Source organism: Bicyclus anynana, chromosome 7, assembly GCF_947172395.1.
Source record: "Bicyclus anynana chromosome 7, ilBicAnyn1.1, whole genome shotgun sequence".
Classification (NCBI taxonomy): Eukaryota; Metazoa; Arthropoda; class Insecta; order Lepidoptera; family Nymphalidae; genus Bicyclus; species Bicyclus anynana.
In genome coordinates this window covers 10,383,478-10,407,226 of record NC_069089.1, presented here as the reverse complement: position 1 = coordinate 10,407,226, position 23,749 = coordinate 10,383,478, and the positions used below count along the sequence as shown (strand labels likewise).

At 34.0% G+C, this 23,749-nt stretch overlaps 1 protein-coding gene across 2 annotated transcripts in view; it reads right to left on the bottom strand.

Moving 5' to 3' along the window:
- Positions 1-15,586, bottom strand: part of LOC112048067 (uncharacterized) — a 39,432-nt gene extending 23,846 nt beyond the window's left edge. Inside the window, exons 1-2 of one of the 2 annotated variants that reach the window (XM_024085430.2) lie at positions 15,502-15,586; positions 719-964 (exon numbers count right to left, since the gene is read on the bottom strand). In XM_024085430.2, the coding sequence (XP_023941198.1) occupies positions 719-764 (46 nt within the window). In that variant the 5' untranslated portion in view covers positions 765-964; positions 15,502-15,586. Of the gene's footprint in view, positions 1-718; positions 965-15,237 lie in introns of both variants that reach the window. The other variant, XM_052882541.1, reaches the window with a different exon arrangement.
- Between the last annotated feature and the right edge of the window lie 8,163 nt (positions 15,587-23,749).

Here is a 23,749-nt window from a genome sequence, read left to right as displayed (position 1 = left end):
CAAAAATAGTACGACTAATGATGAAATAAGTAATTATTGGAGAACTTGCGCTTGCTATCAAGTTTCATTTCTGTATTTCGAACTCAATGGTGTTGCCTATATGATTTAATTACATACCGCTTAATACTCATACTCTAGGTGAGGGAAGAACGCGATGAAGAAGGATTAGACGCATTGTACGATGCAATCGTAACATGATATGCGAAGTGTAGCTCCGTTAGGCCTAAGTAATGGTTATCCACTGGTTACCATCAACTATTCATCATCATCATTATCACCCGAACAACGTCCATTGCTGGACAGTCCTCTTCTAAGGACTGCCGCATACTACGGTTTTGAGCAGCTTGCAACTATTTCATCATCATCATCATCAGTGGCGTGCACTTTATACATGCATTAAAGCAATGCATACCCTAACAAATGATTTGGTAATGCTTATCCAGTGCAAATTTCCCTGTTTGGTTACATTATCTTACTAGTGCGTACCCTAATCTACAACCTTATGCACGCTCCTGATCACCTGATCATCATTATCAGCCAATGGACGTCCACTGTTGAACTTAAACCTCTTTCAAGGATTTCTTAACTACATGCTGTTTAAACGTTTACATCTAGCGGCTCCCTGCAACGCGCTTGATATCCTCGGTCCACCGAATGGGTGGGTCGACCTACGTCAACTATTACTAGAAAATAAAGGAAAATCTCATGATATATTTACCCGCCGACATTTTCGAGCTTCTCAGTTCTGATATCAATGACAACATGAGTCAGCACGCAGCGTTTCCGAGGAACAAGAGAGCGCCTCCCCTCCGCCAGCCCATTGCATTTTCACACAGACCACGTTGTTTTTCACCGACATCACACTGTGTACACTATCTTATTCACTGTATTTTCATGCACTTTCAAACACTGATAGTTAATTTGTTAATTATAGTCATCGCTTTCATCGTTGACTGTTCAATAACTGTTAAAATTAAATGGTTTATAAGGAATAATTGTTGAACACTTATAAATTATCTCTAAATTTTTGTAATAATCACAGAACATAGAAAACATTAACTCTATTATTAATTCCGTGATAATAATAATAATTTAAGATTGTATATATTATTTTGAACATTTTCTTTCGTATTGTTTATAAAATTCAAAGGAACGAAGCTAAAGTCAACATAAGGACATTGGTATTGGCAGAGAGGTGGTGGGTGGTGATCTAGTATTTAGTTTACGAAAGTATTTAATTTACGAAAGGCATAGGTATACCTAAAAATATACTATAAAAAAATAACAGAGACTTTACATTATCTAACTGAAAATTGAAAACAAGCTATATTTAACACAACACACAATAGATGATTGTAATGGATTAGATTGCATCTAGAACGAGCATTTTATGATTTTTAAAAGCAAGAGATGGGAATAAGTAGAATAGGTTTTAATTATTGTTCTAGGGTCTTGGGTCCACTAAAGGTATCACAATCGCTTATAAATAAATAAGAGAAGTAGGTACTATTTTGATGATATATTGATATTATTTCATACCACTACTAACTAGCTAACTTATCATTAAAAATCTGTACAAATCATTCGCACTTGGAATTGTGATGAGAAAAAGGTTGCATTTCCAGACAGCTAGGCTGATCTTTTGCGCAAAAAATGTGCCAGCCTTTCAGTTGTCGGTCGGGCAACAAGCCACGATGAAATAACTCGGAGATTCTCATGCTCTCCACGGCATATGGATCAAATATACCTATAGCACTCGATCAAAGAGACACAATAATAAGTGTTACTTGTAATTTGAGGCATACCGAGAGAGAGAGGCATAATCATATCTATCAGGGACCGTAGCCAAGTTACAGATTAATTCTCTTTCTACAAACGTTAATGCTTCGAAAATTAAAAATATATGAGGGGAGGGGTGTAACATGGGGTTTGTTATCGAGAAAAATCAAAAGATTTTCAAGTTAGGTTTCTAGTGAAAAAGTTACTTTCTTGAATCCATCAAGATTATCTAGTAGTTACTAGCAATATTTCTATACTGATGTGAAATTGTGGACTGAATAATGACTACCGGAGACCGTCGTTTATCTTCTCGTTCTCCAACTCGTATTACAGTGATTAACTGTTTGTAATTAGTACAGTTTTTATGTGCCTTGGCTAAAACACGGGTTGAAACTTTTACCACATGGTGCTTCACAACTTGTATTTGAAATTAAACTAGGAGTTAGTTTCGTCATATACGAGTATTACTCATTACGACATAATTAATATTATAAATAGATACGATAATAGCCTTGTTTATTTGTTCACGCATAAAACCGATTTGAACAATAGGCTGGTTGACACTTTTTTAAGTGGTCGTTCTACTAGATTCAAAAAAACATATCACACTATTTTGAAAGTGATTATATGATAAATTTTAATTTTTTTTGACAATACAAGCCAAAACACCTGTCGGCCATGATGGTCTATATACCAACTGTTTCATGACGTCACGTTAACAAATCCTTTACAAACGAAGGGTTTGACAAAAATATTAGTTAACAATTACTTTGAATTAGTACACCGAGTAACATTGTGACGATACAATATGGACGACCGGGTTTTTGTCGTTTGGAAAATTTTAAAAAATACATGATTTTTATAAATCATTAACTTTTATTAATTAATATCGATATACTTCAGATCCTTATCCCATGTACTACACGAAATTAATATTATTTATATTAAATTTGATATGAGACTACGCGGTTGGAACCGCGGAGCGCTTCTAGTAAAGAATAAATCATAATTTAATACAATAACTGCGTCGTTTTGTGTGGGTACCTACTTCAGTATCAACACCAGTTATACCTAGCTGAGTTAGATCTATTTTACAGGCGACACATATTTTCTAGACAGATTTATCATTAAATGATAATTGCAAGAAATGTTATACGAGTATTGTATCAGTTTTAAATGGATTAGTATACTAGCAGACGCCACACGATTCCCATTATTGTAGGGATACGGGCATAAAATATAGTCTATATTACTCGGGGATAACATTTACTTAGTCGAGGTTACTACACTATTGATGAGTTCCTTAACGATAAAAGTGCTTGGAGGCCATTGGATCAGCTTCCACCTTCACACAGGAAGTAAAACTATAAAAAATTGTAATTGTTATCAATTGTAAATTATAATATTGTATGACTTTTTCATTTCAAAAGAGCAACTGTTGAGTTTCTTGCCGGTATCTTCTCAGCAGAACCTGCCTTCCGAACCGGTGGTAGAATCTTTACAAATAGTCAAGTGACGTGTCAAAAGTGCTTGTAAATTAAACCTACTTGAAATAAATTAATTTTGATTTTTTTTTTATATAACTTTCCAACAGTGAAGGAATTATTCAAAACGGTTCAAAAGTTCCAGAGCCTATTCAAAGCAAACAAACAAAATACAATCAAATCTTTCCTCTTTATACTCGTAATATTAATATAAATAAATTAGTAGTTGGCAGCAAATAAATTCCATTCCGAATCACAGACTGGTGTAAACAGGATGCAAAAAGTGAATAATCACCAAACTGCATTAGGATAGCTGATACTTGTACGTGTCAAAGGAAGTGTGCACCTACGGTAACGTTTCTTTGCGGTGAAACACTTTTTGAAGCTCAAATAGATGAGTCGTCGAATTTTAAAGTTACATACTTTACATACGTTTAATGGTCCATCTATATCTACAGACATTTAGCGGCGTGCCAGACACGTGCCGTGGCAGACAAAATAATATTCTTTAACAGTGTTTATTAATGTATTTATTCTATCGTCACGCGGCCGCGCAGACGTCGACAGACACGCGCAGCGCCCGGCCTGTATTCGCGGAAAGAATATTTTGTCTGTGTGGTTCGTGTCTGTATAGTCTTTTTCGTGATACCTATAAAATTGACAGCGCCTTACACATGACAATAAGACTGTCATTACCAAATGACAATGAGCGCCATTAGGATATGTCTTAGAGGTCCGTTTATATCTACTGTGTCTGTAGATATAAACGAACCTAGATGTGTTGGTCTGTAACGTAAAAGTATTTTTACAAAAAAAATAGAGCTATATTTTATGCGTATATTGCCTACTACGTTGGTCCGGTTGTCAACTTAGTGAATTAGACTGCAGCAGGTTAATTCACTAACTTTGACGTATGTTTGTTGACATATACAAAATTGCGATTCGATGTAACAAATACCATCCGATGCCTTTTGATAACTTTTGGATCAAACAGTATGTAAATGACATTTCTAACTTGATTTAAAGGTTGGTAATAAAAACCAAATTAGTGAATAGGCCAGCCGTGTGCGATGGAGGAACATCGTTATCGGAAAAAATGACTCGTCATGAGGTTGTCTGCGATCCTCAGTCATGAGGGACCGACTAAAGAGAATGATGACCAGATATAAGGATCTAAAACACGTAGATAAAGAACGGCTTTGTGTTCACCGAACATTAAATCACAATACGAAAAGTAGGTTTTACGATACCGCGTATTGGCAATAACTCGCGTGGTAACGACGCGAAAAATAGTTTGGATGTTCTTTGGTTTGTATATAATATAAACTACAGACTTTGAATTGCTATTTGATGGTGCAAAGTAGGGCAAGATCTTCACATGAGAACAGGCGAGATGTAGGCGATGCTTCTTCACACATTATGGAAATCCATATGCAGAAAATATTAAAGATATCCAAAAAATATTTAGAACGCTTAAAAATCACATACTTTAGCTAAAGAAAATTGTGGTTTTTCCAATTTATAAAAGCTTAAAAATGTTTGAGTAATGTATGCATAACTATTTTCAAATCCTGACTTATACCGCATCTCTTCTGAACGATGAAAACGGTTATTATTTTTTGTTTGAAAGCTGAGGTTAGAGAGAATTTCATCTAGTGCGTATGAGGTCTTTTCAATGCAAAGTTGAACTTTTTTGCAGTGCGCCCAAATTTGTCAATAATTGTAACTATACCTTATTAAACTCAAATAGATGATAAAGTTGAATTCAGATTCGCCCCCAATAACGTCATTGCAGTATTAAATATATAAAAAAAAATTAAATCTAAAATTTGAAATTAGGAAATTGACACTAAGCTTGGATGCGTTGCGCCGCCACCTCTCACTCCGTGTGGATATGAGGCCTACAATTCTAGAAGTAGATTCCGTACTGTACGGAAATAATTTATTTTTAGTGCGTATGTCCCCTACACTACCTCACGTAGTATTAATTATATCGTTAGGCTAGGCTTCATTAGAGAAACAGTTTCATATATTTGTCTACATACTCAGCCGCCCCCCCCCCCCCGCGCCAGAGTGAAAGAACGCGATTTGAACTGCCGCACCTACGAGAAATCTCGCATGTGGTTTGTTCAGCCTCATAACGCAGTGAAGGTGTTAAAGTGTTACGTGGCTCTTTTGAGTTTGAAAATGGCCAATTATTATTTATTTTTGAATATTTTTCGCGCAATCGTATTTTCAAACGTTAAACAAGACATATCAACGCGAGAATACATTAAATCAAAACACCTAAGGAGCCGTGCCTCCACAAGGGAGGATTTACGACAGTCCTATCAGCTATAACTCTCGCGGTAAACACGTGGATAACCTTAAATCGTTCAGAACGCTCTGTGGTTATGTACGTATATTTATTCTTGAACACCTAACATTGGTCAAAGTGACAGGGGATTTATTTTACAAATAAGATAGGTACTCAGAGTGGCGTAGGATTAAAGACACTTTGGTTTAAAAACGAAAGGGGTAAAGCCCAAAGGAACAGCCTATCTCAAACTATAGTCTTATATTATTTAAAACAAAGTCGGGTTACTTATATCTCAAGAAAGCTCAAGAATGGCTGGTACGTTTTCATGATCATCATTGATTTGTTGAAGTCTTCATTCCACTTATCAGAATAATATATTTTAAACATTGAAAAAATTCGAGGAAAAAATAATATGAAGGAAAATCATGTTCGTACGTTTTGAACGAAACGAACGAACGACTATCGAAAACTTTCATTGCATACCATCAAGTCAATATTTCTGATACAAAAAACTCTAATACTAGCTTAATACGAGTTAAAAAGGGAATGAAACTGGTTTCTACTGATTTTTAACTGCGATTAGCCCATATTTAAATATACAGTCCAGTTAAAAAAATCATAGTTGTGCAGTTTGGCTCCTATAAGTGGACCTTGACGTTATGTGAAATACTCCCGAGCATCCTGTATTATTATACAGGATGCTTACCAGCATTATTAAACCAGACATAATAATCATGAACACATAACAACTTGGACCAAGGCACCCTCGTAAATTTAATTTTAAGTTTTTGACTTTACTTACCACCATTAAATTAAATCATGACATAACTTGACGTTTCTAAAGTGCTAGTAAATTAAGCCTAATTTAAATAAATTAATTTTGAATTATTAAACGATATATTATATCCAGATACAACGCTGTACTTAATATTATAAAATAAAGTTCAACATTGTTGATCATGAATGCCATCAATGGATGGCATTTTTTTTTGCAGTAGCACTAAGATTTCCTATGTACCTATAGTTCATTAAAGTTTTCTGCTGGTATTGTTACTGCATCTATAAATACATAGTGGTTTATGAAATACTAGCTGATGCCGTACGGTTTCACCCGCGTGGTTCCCGTTCCCGTAGGAATACGGATTCCTACGGCCTATAGATTTCCTCAATAAATGGGCTATCTAACACTGAAAGAATTTTTCAAATCGGACCAGTAGTTTCTGAGATTAGCGCATTAAATCAAACAAACAAACAATCAAACTTTTCAGCTTTATAATATTAGTATAGAAGAAATTTACTTAAATCTCAAAAGAACACAAAATTGTGCAAGTGTGCGCTCAGTAGAGTAGCTTAATTAAAATTACTTTTTGCGGTGATTTTGTAGGCACGTAACATATTATACATAGTATAAAATAACCATTGGGTACTATATACACAGAGTCAGCTAGTTCGTAATGAATATTGATTTTAAAAGGCTACCATTTTGCCATTTATTGAAGAATCGGATTATAATAAAAGGTTTCGCCTTCAAACCCTCAAAGTTATAAGGTCTGTTAAATTTTCGATTTTACCTGGTTAAAATTAAATTGGGATTATGACAAGGGTCGACCTTTTTAGAGTTCGTTAAACCACTAAGGAATATTCTGTTTATTATTATCAAATATATTCAAATTTGAATTAGGCCTTCAGTTATGTAAATACATTACATAGCTATAAATTACATAGGTACATGTCATAAAATGAAGCTGCCCAGCTATTGTATTATAGACTAAGAGCCCGTGAACCAGACCTATCATTACATATTAAGACTCATAATACCCTGAGAAATTCTTAAAGTAAAGGGAGTAAAAAACGATTTCTTAAAAGTGGATGTTTTAAATATACGGTGTTTTTACATGGTACGACACGCTCCAAGTTAATTACAAGTTATTTATAAATTTAAAATTTTTATTATACAAGCGGAAATCCTCGACGACCTGTCGACGGAAACTAATTAACTAATTTAATTTTTAACCGAAAATATTTGTATTAATCTTCATACCGAAAATATATTTTTACGCCCCTGTAGTTTTATTTTCAGGCTAAAAAAGTCATTTACCAAAGTTCCTTTTATCTCAATATAAAATTCATCACAGACAGACAGATAGTTGTTATGCGTCGTTCGTAGCATTAAGTTCGGATACTTATTTATTGTTGACTACCTATATGAATTTTGAATTTAAAGTATCCAAAAATCAGTGTTTTGGATCGTGATGCGTTGCAAGAACCAGCGCATGACTAAGGGCCCTGTATGGGTTCGAAACTGGTCAGACATACTCCGACGTTGTATCACGTGAGTTTTAGCCGTGTTTTCATAATAATGAATATATCTACTGTATATAAATATTGTTATCTACTCCACTATTGTTTATCAATGTTTTTTTTATATATCCAGCGTGTGACTTTCGAATTCATTATCTTTATCTTTCTAGTGATCTGTGATAGCGACAGATAGACATGATTTCGAAACACACGGTTGTGTAGATAAAGTTATAAAAACATCGTTATAGAATAGCTACAAGCTCATTAGAAGTAAGTAGCGTACAATGCTAAGTACTTTCCTCCGAGCGACTGAGAAAACAGGCAGGACATTTTGAAACAAAGCAGCTTCTTTCTACCGAAAATGTTCCCATTTACCATTGACATTTTTTCGCAAGATAAAAAAGAAATACTTTTATATTTTTCGGCGTACAACTTGATTGCAAAATAAATGTACTAAACGCAGTCATGTATACTTAAGTGAAACGATTTTTCCACATATAAAGCAAATTCAATGAAACTCAAGATACGATGGTGAAACGAATAAAATTACTTTTCATTTTTCCATGGAAATTCATGCAAATTTTCAAGAGATAACGTTCAGCCATAAATATGAGTATCATATCTGCAGTCTTTCAACTTGGAAAAATATACGTTATTTTACTAGTTCCCCATTTTGACGTTGTAACACTATTGAAATATTTTACACGATTTTTTAAGGGATCAGGATGAAAATTTAAGAATTTAAGGATTTTTATGTTTAGCAAAGAGATATGCCAAGTGTATACTACTAAAAGGTGACTATGTTGAAAAAACTAAAATAGCATTTAAAATAGCATTTAAAAGGTGACTATGTTGAAAAAACTAAAATAGCATTTAAAAGGTGACTATGTTGAAAAAACTAAAATAGCATTTAAAATACAAATTCAAATTCATTCATTTCAAGTAGGCTCAGTTTACAAGCACTTTTGAAACATGCCTTCGGAATGCAAGTTCTGCTGAAAAGAACCAGCAAGAAACTTAACAGTTGCTCTTTTTAAGAAGATAACTGCATCTTAGTCATTCTTACTACTTCACTCGGATCGTGCGAATACTAAGTTTTCCTTTTCGTTTTTCAAATTTAACTCACGGGAACACGAGCTACGCGAGTGAAACCGCAGGGCATCTTCTAGTTTATAATAAAATCATTTTCATACATTAGGTTAAAACATACTTGTTCACAAAGTCAAATTAAAGTTGCCCTTTCACAAACAAGCAGAGGCTAACTGCTACGAACATTGCATACACCACATATTCAGGTAATTTTGAGACCGTTACATTCGTATTCGCTTTGTATCCACAAATGAGAGTCCTGGGCTATTGTTGTGAGGAAACTTTTCATATAAAACAGGACGCTTCATTTTAACAAAGGCAGGATAACGCAACGTAGCGTTCCTACCCAACAACGTATCGTAAAGTTAACGTAGCGTGTTGAATTTAAAAATTCTAAATCACTTTTTTGTAACAGAAGAAGCAAAGTTCTGAAAGAATGATGCAAATTTGTAGAAATAAAATAATTAGCTTGACGATTATAATTCAAAATCTCAGGTTTAATCATAACCAATTTTAATAAAAACAGATAGTTTTTGAAGTGGTAACTTCCTATGGGAGGGTAAACCGTAACGCTATTCGTAATATAGCTAATAGTAGTAATAGCTAATAGTAGTAGAACTATACTTAGAAGTTCAGTTAAAACTGAAATGCATCAAAATATTCCATTTGTAAGAAATGAATCTTCCAAAATGTCGTAAACTGATACACGCATAGATAAGTGTAAATTACAACCCCTCGCTAAGATTTCCTTCCGTCGGAGTTAATAAACTTTGTGGTGACAATATATCATTAAGATTTATCGGACGAAGGACATTTACCCGCCTTATCTACGAATATCTGTCTCTTGGAGAGTGATGTATCGGGGTCTTGTTTGTACCTTACATTATCGAACTTTCTTTTATAACGATAAAGTAATAAAATTGGTAGATAAACTATTCGATAAATCTGTATTATTGAGCAAAATAATATATATCATCACCATTGTCAACCCATATTCAGTTCACTGCTGAGCTCGAGTCTTCTCTCAGAAAGAGAGGGGCTAGGCCGATAGTCCACCAGGCTGGCCCAATGCGGGCAGACTTCACACACGCAGAGAATTAAGAAAATTTTATGTTATGCAGGTTTCCTCACGCTGTTTTTCCTTCACCGTTCGAGACAGGTGATATTTAATATCTTAAAATGCACACAACTGAAAAGTTGGAGGTGCATGCTCCGGACCGGATACAAAACCACACCCTCCGGTATCGGAGGCAGAGGTCATATAAAAATATATATATATTTTAATATAATATAGTCAACATCTGAGGATGCTGCAATTTCAGAGTGCAACGTGCGTAGAGAGTATTCGATTGCGATTGGTCGGTTTTTCGTAGTGGATCAATTAATTACTAATCTTTATTAACTATCGCAAACTAACGCATCCATCTACTCAACATCATATTAGCGTTAAACAACACAAATGAAAACATATACAAATGAAAATATTAAAGTATGTAAAACTAAAAATACCTTTCGTGGCCAAAAATTGTCAAAACTATGTTTAAAAATGTTGATTACCCGGCTTCATACAGCGATGCGGTTTGCGTGAATTTCTGTTTTGTTAAGTAAAATAAGTAGCTTATCTATACGAATATTATAAAATGGAAGAATACCTACTCTTAAATAAACACACACAAAGTGTGTTTTTTTCACGGTAAGGGTTTTCCATGCGGATGAAATAGCAGACATTAGCGTTTAATAATAATAGGATGGGATAGAACATAAAATATTAGTATTTTTATATTCGGCTTTATTAGTCAATTAGTAATGGACTTAGTAATTCTTATCTCGTCGGTGTAATAATGAGTGTCGTTTAAAATTAATTAAAATATTATAACCAGAGGGCCTAGTGACAGTTTGATACCGTTACTATCGCGTTAACGTTAACGTGATTTTTTAAGGAATTGAAACAGCGCCAGCTAGTGTAACTATTTTTATTACATAATATAAATTCGCGTTTACGACAACGTGACAGTAACAGTATGAAAATATTGAAAACTCCCACTAGGCACTCGGGTAGATAAGTTGCGTAGTTATCACTCAACTGCGAAAGACATTTCCAATTTGGAATAACAGAGACATTAGTTTTCCCTTTACTTTCCATAAAATAGCCTTATTAAATATAATTTTTTTTTAATTAGGAATTACATATATAAATAATTCCCTTATCTTTCTAGTCCGTTCAGGTAACGATTACTATCAAGAGGTTCGATGGCTTCACGTGCTCTCCGAGGCACGGGGATGCAAGATGCTACTGAGAATTTATAGGAAAAATCAATATATCTATACTAATATTATAAATGCAAAAGTAACTCTGTCTGTCTGTATGTTACCTTTTCACGGCTAAACGGCTGCACCGATCAAGATGAATTTTGGTATAATCGTAAATGAGACCTTGGAGCAAAACATAGGATACTTTTTGATCCTAAAATAAAAATAGAAGAGGGTGAAATAGGTGTTGAAAGTTTGTATGGAAAGTCCTTCATTTTTAGAGATACATTTTTAAAAAATCGTTCACAAATAATAGAAAAGATACGAAATATAATGTGATTCAAGAATTTTTAAAATTCAACTCCTAAAGAGGTGAAATAGGGGTTGAAAGTTTACATTGATTTCCACGCGGACGAAGTCGCGGGCGTCCGCTAGTATAGTATATAACAACCTGACCGAGGATTTGAACCCTAAAGAACAGTCGTATTTCAATTTAAAAAAATAAATAATGTAATATTGTACGCATACGTATTCATTATAACACTGAGCGGTCTTCTATCTACCAATTCTACGAGTAGGTATAATCGGTAAGACATGCCAATGTCTACCAATATGGAAGTGAACCTATACGTACCGCAAGCCTATCTTTGGTTTCTATTTTTTCCACTCATTCCCATATTATGTAAAAGATAAAAAGATGTTTGTTTGCTGATTGCTTATAATTTGTTACCCCAGGTTAGATCCTAGTGCTTCATTAACAGTTACAATGCAGACACGAAAGACGTCATCGATTGAATATAAAACATTTAACTTTAACATCTTCTGACATAATAATGAACTACGAGGACTGGGAAGAATTTCGCTCACTATTCACGTTCAGCATCGATTCCTTGGATTCTTGCTGAATAAAACATGAGTGTGAATGAATAGTGTGGTCTTTAGCATTTTGGAGTTAAATCCGAATAAAACCGTTACGTGTTTGAGGTAATGGCATAGAATTTTTAATGATCGTTAGAAGGAGACTTAATTTTATACTAAACTAGCGGATGCCCGCGGCTTTGTCCGAGTGAAACCCTACCCCTGTCCCACCATACACTACACCTACCCTAAGTATCCTATGTCCGTCTTGTAGTTCTAAGCTACCCTCCACTAGTTTCAGCAAAATCAACCGTTCTCGACTTTCTATATATTGACTAGCAGACTCCCTGAATCTTCGCCCACGTTGCCTTTCCTGTGGGAATACGGTTATAAGCCTATGAGCTATGACACTCAAAAATAACGCGACTTCTATTGGTAATTGTCAACATCACAACCTCACAAACCTAACCTCTTTATAATATTAGTATCGATACTCCTAAGTAGTTTCCAATCATATCATTTGCAGTACAGCTTTAATTGTTATACCTACTACGGATTACATGATTACAATTTATGCAGTATGCTATAATGTAAACTGTTTATTTTAATTAAGGTCCAAGTTAATACATTTTACAAATATACGTACCTACATACACGTACTATCAAAAATTGTGGTCGGAAATCGAATCCATGTACCTTTTATTATCGCGGCTTTATTCCACCACGCCTTTACCTATGCGGGAGAATGACCGTAATATCAAAATCCGAAGGTTAGTTTGTATTCCGGCTTTCATACCTTGATTATTTGACTGATTATTATTATTATCATGAGATTATCCATACGCGACAGAAGTACAGAAAAGAACAGAGAGTATCTTTACTCCCGAGAAATAAAGTACTATTCCCGAAGATAGAAAATACCGCGGACTAGTAGGTAATAAACAAAGTCGCAAAATCCAATTCCATATCTATATTAGAATGTTACTAATATTTAATGATATTAAATGACTAATTCAAAACGCTATGCTTGCATAAATGATTAATAGACAATATTTGAAATGCTAAATAGTTCAGTGAATACAGAATGGATAACAATAAACCAATTAGAATGGAACCGTTTGATGTTACATTTCCCGTTTATTTCGGTTCGTTATTTATATTTCTGTGCCACTAACGGCTGTTAGAAAATATGTCAATACTCAAGCAAAGTCAGGCAGGTGAGTGCAGTCATGTCACTTTCAAAAAAGTGCAAATAGGGCGTAATGAGAATTCCGTACTAGAATAATAAAATACTAAGATTATTGAACTTAATTTTTGTAAGTTTTAAAAATTTAGAAACCACAAAGTTACAAAATGCTCCGTTTTGTAATAGTACATTATGATATAAGTGCGGTAAGTTGAAAATTACAGCCGAGGCAATATTGCCTTTAGGAAGCTATAACTTTTAGTAAGCAGAGGATGTAATTATTAAAGCCCACGTATGTCATACGACGTTTTATAACACACTTTCTGAAAATAAATTTGCATCATTATTGTTCTTCTTTGCCTGTTTTCATAATAAGATGACATTTTGACACGCCTGTCATTTTTACCCAGATCTATCGAAGTCGAGCACCAGCCGCCAGCGATTTTTTTTTAGGCAAACGCACTAAAACAGCCAGTATTACTAATAAAATAAATTAATATTTTTGTTTTTTTGTTACAGATAAATAGTTTTATTTATTGTCAAAATTATTAAAATGAAAGAATTAAATGTTTATTTATTATATTTTGTCTCACAAACTTAATTTTATTCATAAAATGTTAAGGACTTTTATGACATGAAAACTTTTTGCTAAGGTTTAAAAAAGTACCGTTCGTTTTAAGACGGATGATAAAGGTTTTATACTACATTACAGCACATGTGCATTTTATTTTACATTACGGCACATGTGTGAAATGAGATACATTACAATATTGAAATTGTTGAATTAAGAGATACTTTACGAGGAAATGTGTTATAAAATTATTATAGGCAACATAACATGAATCACTATATAAGTTACTAGTCGACTCCCCGGTTTCGTCCACGTAGTTCATGTTCCCGTGAGAATACGGACAAAAATATAGTCTGTGACACTCACAAATAACGTGGATTTCTAGAGATAAAAAAAATTAAAATCGGCTTAATAGATCCAGAGATTACCCCCTACAGCACCATAAACTTTAACTCCTTAAAATATTATAATGTCAGAAATATTTTTTGACTGTTTTTAGTTAGATATCAAAATATTCAATGAAGAAATCAAATGACGCCTAACCTGACGTATTGTTTCGGGTACCGGAACAGTTAAATTCAGTATAGATAGTGTCAGAAATATTTTTTGACCGTATTTAGTTAGATATTAAATTTTCAACGAAGAAATCAATCGTGGCGTATTAAGTTTCAGGTACCGGAACAGTTAAATCTATTTTATGACCTGTCAGTCATCATTTCCGAGCATCAGTAGTTTTCAATTTTGGTTCGGAGAATTGCAGCGTGAAACAACGTCAGTGTTCCGAATGTCAGGTCGGATTGCACTACTGATACCGGGACATGCTCCGGAATATTGAAGATCCGGATAGCCCTGACATGGGCAAGTATCGTGATCATGCTAATTGTAAGGGTTTTTTTCTCTGCCCCTGACATTTCCTCCTAGCTTCTGATATTATCTGAATAGATTGATAAGCTTTTGTATATTTAAACTATTCTGCCAAGGAAAGTACAAAATACTGGTAGTAATAGGTTAGTTATATTTTATACGTAAAGGAGTACGTACAGAATAGAGAAACCTTTTCTTCTATGTCTTACTTATTCAATACTAAGTACATAAATTTTATGCATTAATAAAATTTACATACCATGACTATTTGACTAATTTGCTTGCAATAATAGTTTGCTATGTTAATGTTATTATATAAATTACTAAAAACGAAAATTTTGCAGTATTAATTAAAGTTACTATGAAAATTAAGATCTTTAAATATTTAAAAATATTTAATGCTTTTACTTTTTAGATATAAGAAGGGGTTGAAGCTGTACATATAAAATATCTCTAAATTATATAAATCTTATGAATTTCTAATCTACTAGAATGAAAACATAAACTTTTATGATAAGTTATGCTAAAGTTTTTTAATTATTCTAAAAAACGATACCTTAAGAGTCCTTTAATGAAAAAATAAAACATTCGTTTACGAATATAAACTCAACAGTCCGACGCGACATTCCAAAAATTATTACGGAAATTAAAATAAATTTTCAATCATTTATTTCATTGGAAATGTCACGCCATTTCAACTTTATTAATAAGTATCTGAAAATTAACGACCGCACTGAATTAATTCTAATAAATGACAGAAAATTTATTAAATATTATCAATTTGTTTAGATTAAGCTGTGTTATGTAAAAATTAAGTCACTTTTATTTTAGGAAAAATGGTATCAAATCGAGCGCGATAGCCGTTGACGGTAATGACGTACGGAACACGAGCGACCGCGTCGGAGGTTGGGCGGATACTGACGATTCTGGCATTTTGCCTCTGCAGGAGCCTGCGTCACTGGACCTACACCTTGCGGGACCCTAATTAATTACGCAGCGTCATTGAGACCGGCTTGATGTCAAATCCCTTCCAATGGAGTTTATGTTTTCGGGTTGATGGAACAAATTATAAATGACGCTGCAAAATGATTTATTAGTTAACTGAGCCAACGATGTGCTTTATATAGCTATGTAAGAAACAACCTTTTCATTTATATTTGTTACTTACAATTTATTAAGAAAATATTGTATTTAGAATATATTTAAAAAATATAAGTATGCTTTACAATAAGTAATACAGTCATATAGCCCAATATAATATGGAACGTCCTCTTTTTTGTAAGTTAGTTAGAAAAGTTTGTGATGAACTAATTGTAATTATTTTTTTTATAATTTAATTAGTAAAAATAGCTTAAAATTTGTTAATAATAATAAATTTATTGAAAATTTATATTTATACTTTAATCGATTTAAAAATTCCAATTTTATTTTATTTTGTACAAATTCTTGTCCGTGAAAATTCATTTTGCATGACATTCAAAAAGCCACTGACAATGCAAATGATACGTACCTTATTTATTTAAGATAGAAATGTTTACACAGTAGGTAAATTTAAGTAAGAGCTTTAATCAAAGATTATTATATCTATAAGGCCAATTTAGGACATTACATTTTGCGAATAGGTCCTATGTCCACTGACCCACACCTACTTTTAATTCAATTAATTGTTCAATTAATCATTAAAATTGTCTGATGCCACAGTTAATTACATTATTTTATTATAAAAAAAATACTAAACTAATGTAATAAAACCCAAAATAAATAAAAAAAACCTAAAAAAGAGAAAATAAAATGCACATCACATTTACGGCCTACGTCGTAGGCACCACGTAGGCGTTGCTACGAAAAAGCTACGAGAGTAGACTATTTATCAATGTCCCTGTTCACAGTAATATACTTCGCGAGCACCGAAAAAGATACGAGTGTTGGACGTGTTTGATCTTCGCCTTTTCCTTACATATTACTATCGAACCACTATTAGGTGCTTTAAGCCATACGAATGTAGCTGGCGATATATTTTATTAACGAAAAGAAATATAGGCATCCTTATTCAAAAAGGATCTATTGTATATATACTTTTTTATTCTTTACATGTTAGTTACTACAATCTCACTTGATGGTATGACACAGGACATCGTACTGGAACGATAAATCGCTTGGCGGTACGTCTTCGCCGGTAGGGTGGTAACTAGCCACGGCTAAAGCCTCCCATCAGCCAGACCTGCACGTCTATTCTATAACGATGTTTTGTATAACTCAAGTGCGAGTTTCAAATTCACCTCTATCTTTCTCATTCTAAAGTATCGTGTTAAACAGAGACAGATAGAGGTGAATTCGAAACTTGCACTTGCGTGTTATAAAACTATCGTTACAGAATAGCGCTCCAGGATTAATTAAGAAAACATAAATCACCCGGTTTAATGATAAACTTGATTCAACTGAATCATTATTATTAGATACTCAATTTAATCATTATCCTATTAATTAAATAGTTATATAAGTATTTATTGGAGAAATAAAAATATAAACACCGTTTTCCGGGACATCTAGTAACTACATAGCATTATTACTTTTTAAATGTAATCATTATATAACTCTATGTCAACTGCTGCAATTCTTGAACATAACGAACAATAAGTCTCTTGTTTGTTTCATTAGGAACATCATGAAATACTGCCAACAAAGTAATATAAATAGAATTGTTTCTATCATAGATTCAAGAGTAGGTACAGATGTTTGTAATGCCATCGTAGAGTTATCTTATCTTCGTACAAAATGGGTTTATACCTCTTATAATAAACTGTTGAAATAATATAACTAGATTTCTACCATTTATATATTTTGCTGTACAACAACAAAAACTAAAATAATCCACCTTCGCCTGCTGAGCGAGATTCAGACTCATGCATTTGTGTAATGTCATCTTACTATGAACCATGCCATCGTATACAAATCCAACGTTGTATCCTGGATGTGTCATTTCACATCAATTGACAGGCTAGTTTTCCAGCTTCTCGAGGTGGCAGGATTGTATCTTTACAAATACTAGCGGACGCCCGCGACTTCGTCCACCTTTAGACCTCTTTAATCCGGCCCTTTTGCAAAGTCAGTTCTTAGCGGATATCTACTGACTACTTTCCTGCCAAATTTCATCTTTGTACGTCTAGCGGTTTTCGAGATATCGTGATGAATGCATTAATATATTAAGATTATAAAGAGGAAAGATTTGATTGTTTGTTTGTATGTTTTGAATAAGTTCTGGAACTACTGAACTGATTTGAAAAATTCGTTCTCTGTCGGGAAGCTAAACTTTACCCAAGTGCTATAGACTATAATTTTATCCATCTATTCCTACGGGAACGAGAACCACGCGGGCGAAACCGCGCATCGTCTGCTAGTAAATACCCATAAAAACCTATTGACTGACTGACTTAAAAAGCTGTCGCTGATATTATAACATTTTATATATGGGATATTTGCACCGTGGAAGGGTTTTAGAAATTTCAACCTCTAAGGTACTTATTATTAGTGGTAGATATAAGGAAATATGAGAATTGATTAAATAGTTTTATTTTGATTATTTACAAATTAGCCCTTGACTACAATCTCCCCTGATGGTAAGTGATGAAACAATCTAAGATGGAAGCGGGCTAACTTGTTGGGAGGACGCTGAAAATCCGCACCCCTTTCTGTTTCTACACGGCATCGTACCGGAACGCTAAATCGCTTGGCGATACATCTTTACTGGTAGGGTGGTAACTAGCCACGGCCGAAGCCTCCCACCAGCCGAAATAGTCCAGAAAAACTAATAACACTAAGTGATAAGAACGGTTAAAGATATGTATGTTGTAAATGTTATTTGCCATGTGTTTATTATTATTTATAGGAGGTATTTCTATCTTTGCTATAACGAAAGACGACCATTGGCACCAAAACAAATCTGACGATTAATGTCATACTGTCTACGAACTTCGGCATGAAAGTACTCGTAACTTGACATATTCTTACGACTCGGTACAAACTGGGTGGTAGAGAACTAGGCACTAGAGTATGCGCAAGCTTTTCATTTTATTTGTATATAAAATTTCATTTTAAATGCAATCATCTCACATCTGCTTTCTGAAGGTCGTAGACTAATGAATGAATTTAATTTATAAGTGCGTGTGAAGTACGCCTACTAGAATTAAACAAGTTTGAATTTTGGTAAACAATATTTACAAGGTTGTCGTTACTAAAATACAAGCTAAACTAATGCTTAACTTTATAAATAACACAAAATATAATTTTCAGTCTAACCAATTAATTTCTTTAAGATGGCATTAGGTCGTCAAGTAATTAATTAGTATCAAGTGTTAAAATGAAAAAATATATTTTTTTAAATTATTTTCTAGCGATTCCGATTCAGATTGCTTTATTTGTTGTTTACATATATGTCGGTAGATGTAGATTTTGAGCATGTTTTTTTTACAGCTGCTGCAGCAACAGCTACTCGTAGTTGTCGCGAACAGCATTATTTAAGACGAATTATGATTAATGTTCTAGAATAAATACAATCAATAACAACGAAACGAATCGCAAGTGTGCGCACCGGAATCTCCAAACCAAGCTAACAATCTCGTCTCCCCAACGTTTACTACCTTCTTCCCGCCATTTGCCACGCAGATTTGACAATTCTGTTTCTTTTATTTTATTGGTATAACCATAAGGGTGCTGACCCACGTGGCGTTTTAACATAATAGCAACTGAAGCGTTTATTTTGCTACATAATGACAATGTGAAGCGGCTAAATCAAAGCTGCCAATCAAAGCCCGCTGGACTTGTCGTGCCTGCGCTTGGGAAAAGCTTTTCGCTTTTTAGGATGGAAAAGGGAATATCGGTCATGTTTAAAAAAAATCTAAAAATGGTGCTATATTCGCACAAAGATTTTAGTAACTTTTTTTTATTCTTTACAAGTTAGCCCTTGACTGCATTCTCGCTTAATGGTAAGCGATGTTGCAATCTAAGATGGAAGCGGGCTAACTTGTTAGGCGTACGATGATCGATCGGCCCAGCCGGGGATCGAACCAAGGACCTCCGTCTTATAAATTCACTGCGCTACGAAGGCCGTCAAACTGTCCTGAATATTCAGCTAATAATATCTGTAAAAATAGAACTATAATAATAGAAATTTATTGTAAGAAAATATATTAAAACACCACTAATTCTGCATCCTTATATTTTATAAATATTTCTTACTGGCGGACGCCCGCGACTTCGTCCTGCAGGAACTTTGGATTTTCCGTTAAAAAGTGGCCTACATGTTGCTCAGTTAACTCCTCTCTCTTCCAGTAAAAGTCCATTAAAATCAGTCCAGACGTTACAGACATTATCTTGGATATCCCGGAAAATTAGACAGACGTACAGACAATTTTTTAAAAAAAGTTTCGTTGTGGTTTATTATCGTATAAGTAACATAAGCACTTGAGAAAATACAGATATATTGAAATTACAGTCGGACTTCAATCAAAACTTTATGTCGTCGTTATCAACCCATAATTATTCGGCCCACTGCTTAGTTCAAGTCTCCTCTCAGAATGAGAGGGTTTAGGCTAATAGTCCACCACGCTGGCCCAATGCGGATTGGCAGACTTCACACACGCAGAGAATTAAGAAAATTCTCTGGTATGTAGGCTTTAGGCATTTTATGTATTGATGAATAATTATAATAATTATTGATGTATTTATTTGCTGTAAGCCATGTTGGATTTTCATGGTAGAACATGCGAAAAGAGTTTCTTGTACAAAGACCTGCTTTGCGAGAAAAAAAGCAAGTTCTCGTCAGGTCATGCTAATAGCATATTAAACAAGCCTTCGTGTAAAAGTTTTTTTAGTTTCGTATTTTCTTTCCTTAACTTGAATAAAGTTATTTTTACTTAGTTATGTATTATACAATGATATACTTATATTGTACAGTGTATGTATTATTTAGTTTTTACTTGGCTATTTACGTTATGTTTTATATCTACAAATCGATTAATCGTTTTTTTTCATAATTGATACGTACATAGCTAACTGGGACTTCGACTTAGACTTAGAGAGGCGTTGGGTTTTGTCTGCAATAACAAACACAACATGTGTATGCGGCTTTAAGTAAAGCGCTGTAGGCAACTCATGAAATTTATTTGATATATTTCACGAATTTCAGCAGCAAAATATTTGTGTAGCGTTCCTTTGCTTGCAAGCAATTTTAGGATTTATTTGAAGGTCCCAAAGATGATATTGCCATGACAATATCGATCGAGCTTTTGAAATTTTCGTACAACCAGTAAATAGGAAATGCTTTGCGTAAAATTTTAATTGTAAAAACGCTGCACTGTTTATTACATCATCTGCCTCATTTAATGCTTAAAAGTTTAAATTTCAATGTTACTCGTTTTATTAAATGTATTAAAGAATCGCATCAGGAGCGGTGATATTTCATTAAATTATATTTTCAATAACATCTACAAAAATATATTTTCAATGTATATCGATATCGATTAAATACATAATTTTTTGACGTAACAACGTCTTATAATTCGATGGAGCCGGCCGATCCGAAAAAAGATCACGTCATGCGCCGTTCCCTCGCTCTAGGGTTGCTAACTTATTTAGATAGAAGATTATTAAACGTATATAAGTATTTTAGAAAAGCGAACATTATCCTTTAATAAATGCAACAATTCCATCACTAATTACTTATGACGTTGTCACGTTCAACTATCGTCAGTAAACCGACTTTACAGACAACCGATTTTTTTATGATCAAAAATTAACTCTAGGAGATGGACTTAGAACTTACAATAATACTAAATTATTACCCGTAGTTTCAATTCATCAAAAAAATCATATCGTAACATCGAAAAATTAGCGTATGCCCTAAAGTATACTATAATCTATCTCTGTGCAAAATTTTATTCTTTTTTTATTCTCCATGTTTGCCTATCGCACTTTCAAATATAGGAGCTTTTAGCATTTATAAAATGACGGTCAGATGATCACTAACATTTTCATCATATAGATAAACTAGCTGAAGCCACCCACGTGGCTCTTGTTCTCGTAGGAATATGGAGATAATATATAGCCTATAGCCTTCCTTGATAAATGGGCTATCTAACACTGAAAGAATTTTTCAAATCGGACTAGTAGTTCCTGAGATTAGCGCGTTTTTTTTTATTCATTACAAGTTAGCCCTTGACTACAATCTCACCTGATGGTAAGTGATGATGCAATCTAAAGTGGAAGCGGGCTATTTTGTTAAGAGGAGGAGGAAAATCCACACCCCTTTCGGTTTCTACGCGACATCGTACTGGAACACTAAATTGCTTGGCGGTACGTCTTTGCAAGTCATAATCAGTTAAGACGTTCTGTATTTATGTAGAAGAAGTCTCTGTAAAAGTCCATTCTTTGATATTAAAACGGTCAGGATTTTCTACGATGACGAAGTTCCAGGCGTCTGGTGGTCCGTGATATACATCTATACTAATATTATAAAGCTAAAGAGTTAGTTTGTTTGGCTGAACGCGATTTGAAAAATTCTTTCAGTTTAGATAGCCCATTTATCGAGGAAGGCTATGTGCTATATAATATTATCCCCCATATTCCCATGTTCCCTACGAGAACGGGAACCACGCAGGTATAACCGCGCGGCGCCAGCTAGTTAAAATATATAACGTCTAATAGCTAAAGAAAATATTTTCTTTATGTTCTCTATTTCAAATAAGCGGATATTTTATTTGCAATGAAACAATAGCTAATGGCTTCTTTATTCGAGGCACGCCCTATGCCTTAATGCACTTCTTAGTATTTATGAACTTGTTGTACGAGAGATTATAAAGCTATTCTCCAAATAAACAGTAATTTACTGTTTCTAATATATTATTTATCTTAGTACTATTACTAATATAAGATGAGTATTATTATTTAATTAACTAGTAGATGCCACGCGGTTTCACCCAAGTGGTTCCCGTAGCAATACAGGGAAAAAATATAGCCTATAGCCTTCATCGATAAATGGGCTATCTAACACTGAAAGAATTTTTCAAATCGGACCACTAGTTCCTGAGATTAGCGCGTTCAATCAAACAAACAAACTCTTCAGCTTTATAATATTAGTATAGATTAAGTATGACTTATTAAATTAATAGTATTAATAGTATTATTGACACCGTTCGCATTTAACACTGGCGGCATTAATAAGCACGTTTACCTACTAGGTGACGCCTCGCGGTTTCGCCTGCGTAGTTCCCGTTTCCATGAGAATACATGGATAAAATATAGGGTATGATACTCACAAATAACGTAGCTTTTAAATGGTAAAATCATTTTCAAAATCGGTTCAGCAGACCTAGAGATTACCCCCTTTAACACCACAAACTTTATAATATTAGTATAGTTTGTATAAAAGCCGTGATAACCCAGTGGATATGAACTCTGCCTCCGATTCCGGAAGGCGTGGGGTTGAATATGCATTGCGCATGGGCAGAGGGCATGAACCTCCAACTTTTTAGTTGTGTGCATTTTATGAAATTAAATGGTGTGTGTGAAGTCTACACCTACAGTAGTTGAAAGTTTACATCGAGTTTCACGCGGACGAAGTCGCGGGCATCCGCTAGTATTAGTATAGGATTAGGACGATACTGTTACACAAGCATTTACTGCAATTACAAGCTAGTGATACTTTAGCAATGCAACAAGGTACTGTTGCGAGAACTTTACGTGCATCTTCATAAAACATCTTACGAGTATCTACTCCGCTATACCACTTAGCTTTAGTGGAAGTAGACTAATAGTTTCGTAACTTAGCTAACCTCCTAAAGTTTCGTAACCTCGCTTACCGAGTACTTAAATTACTTACATGGTCTTTGATGGAAAGATACCTTTTCGTAGACAAAAAAAATATACAACTGATGACGTCACACCACTACAATTTACACTAAACTATTCGGTTACCTATAATTTTCAAGAAGTTGAAGCTGTACTTTCGTGCTCACACTACCTTTGTTTTATTTTTTTATTAAAAGAATGAAAATGTATATTATAAATTGTTA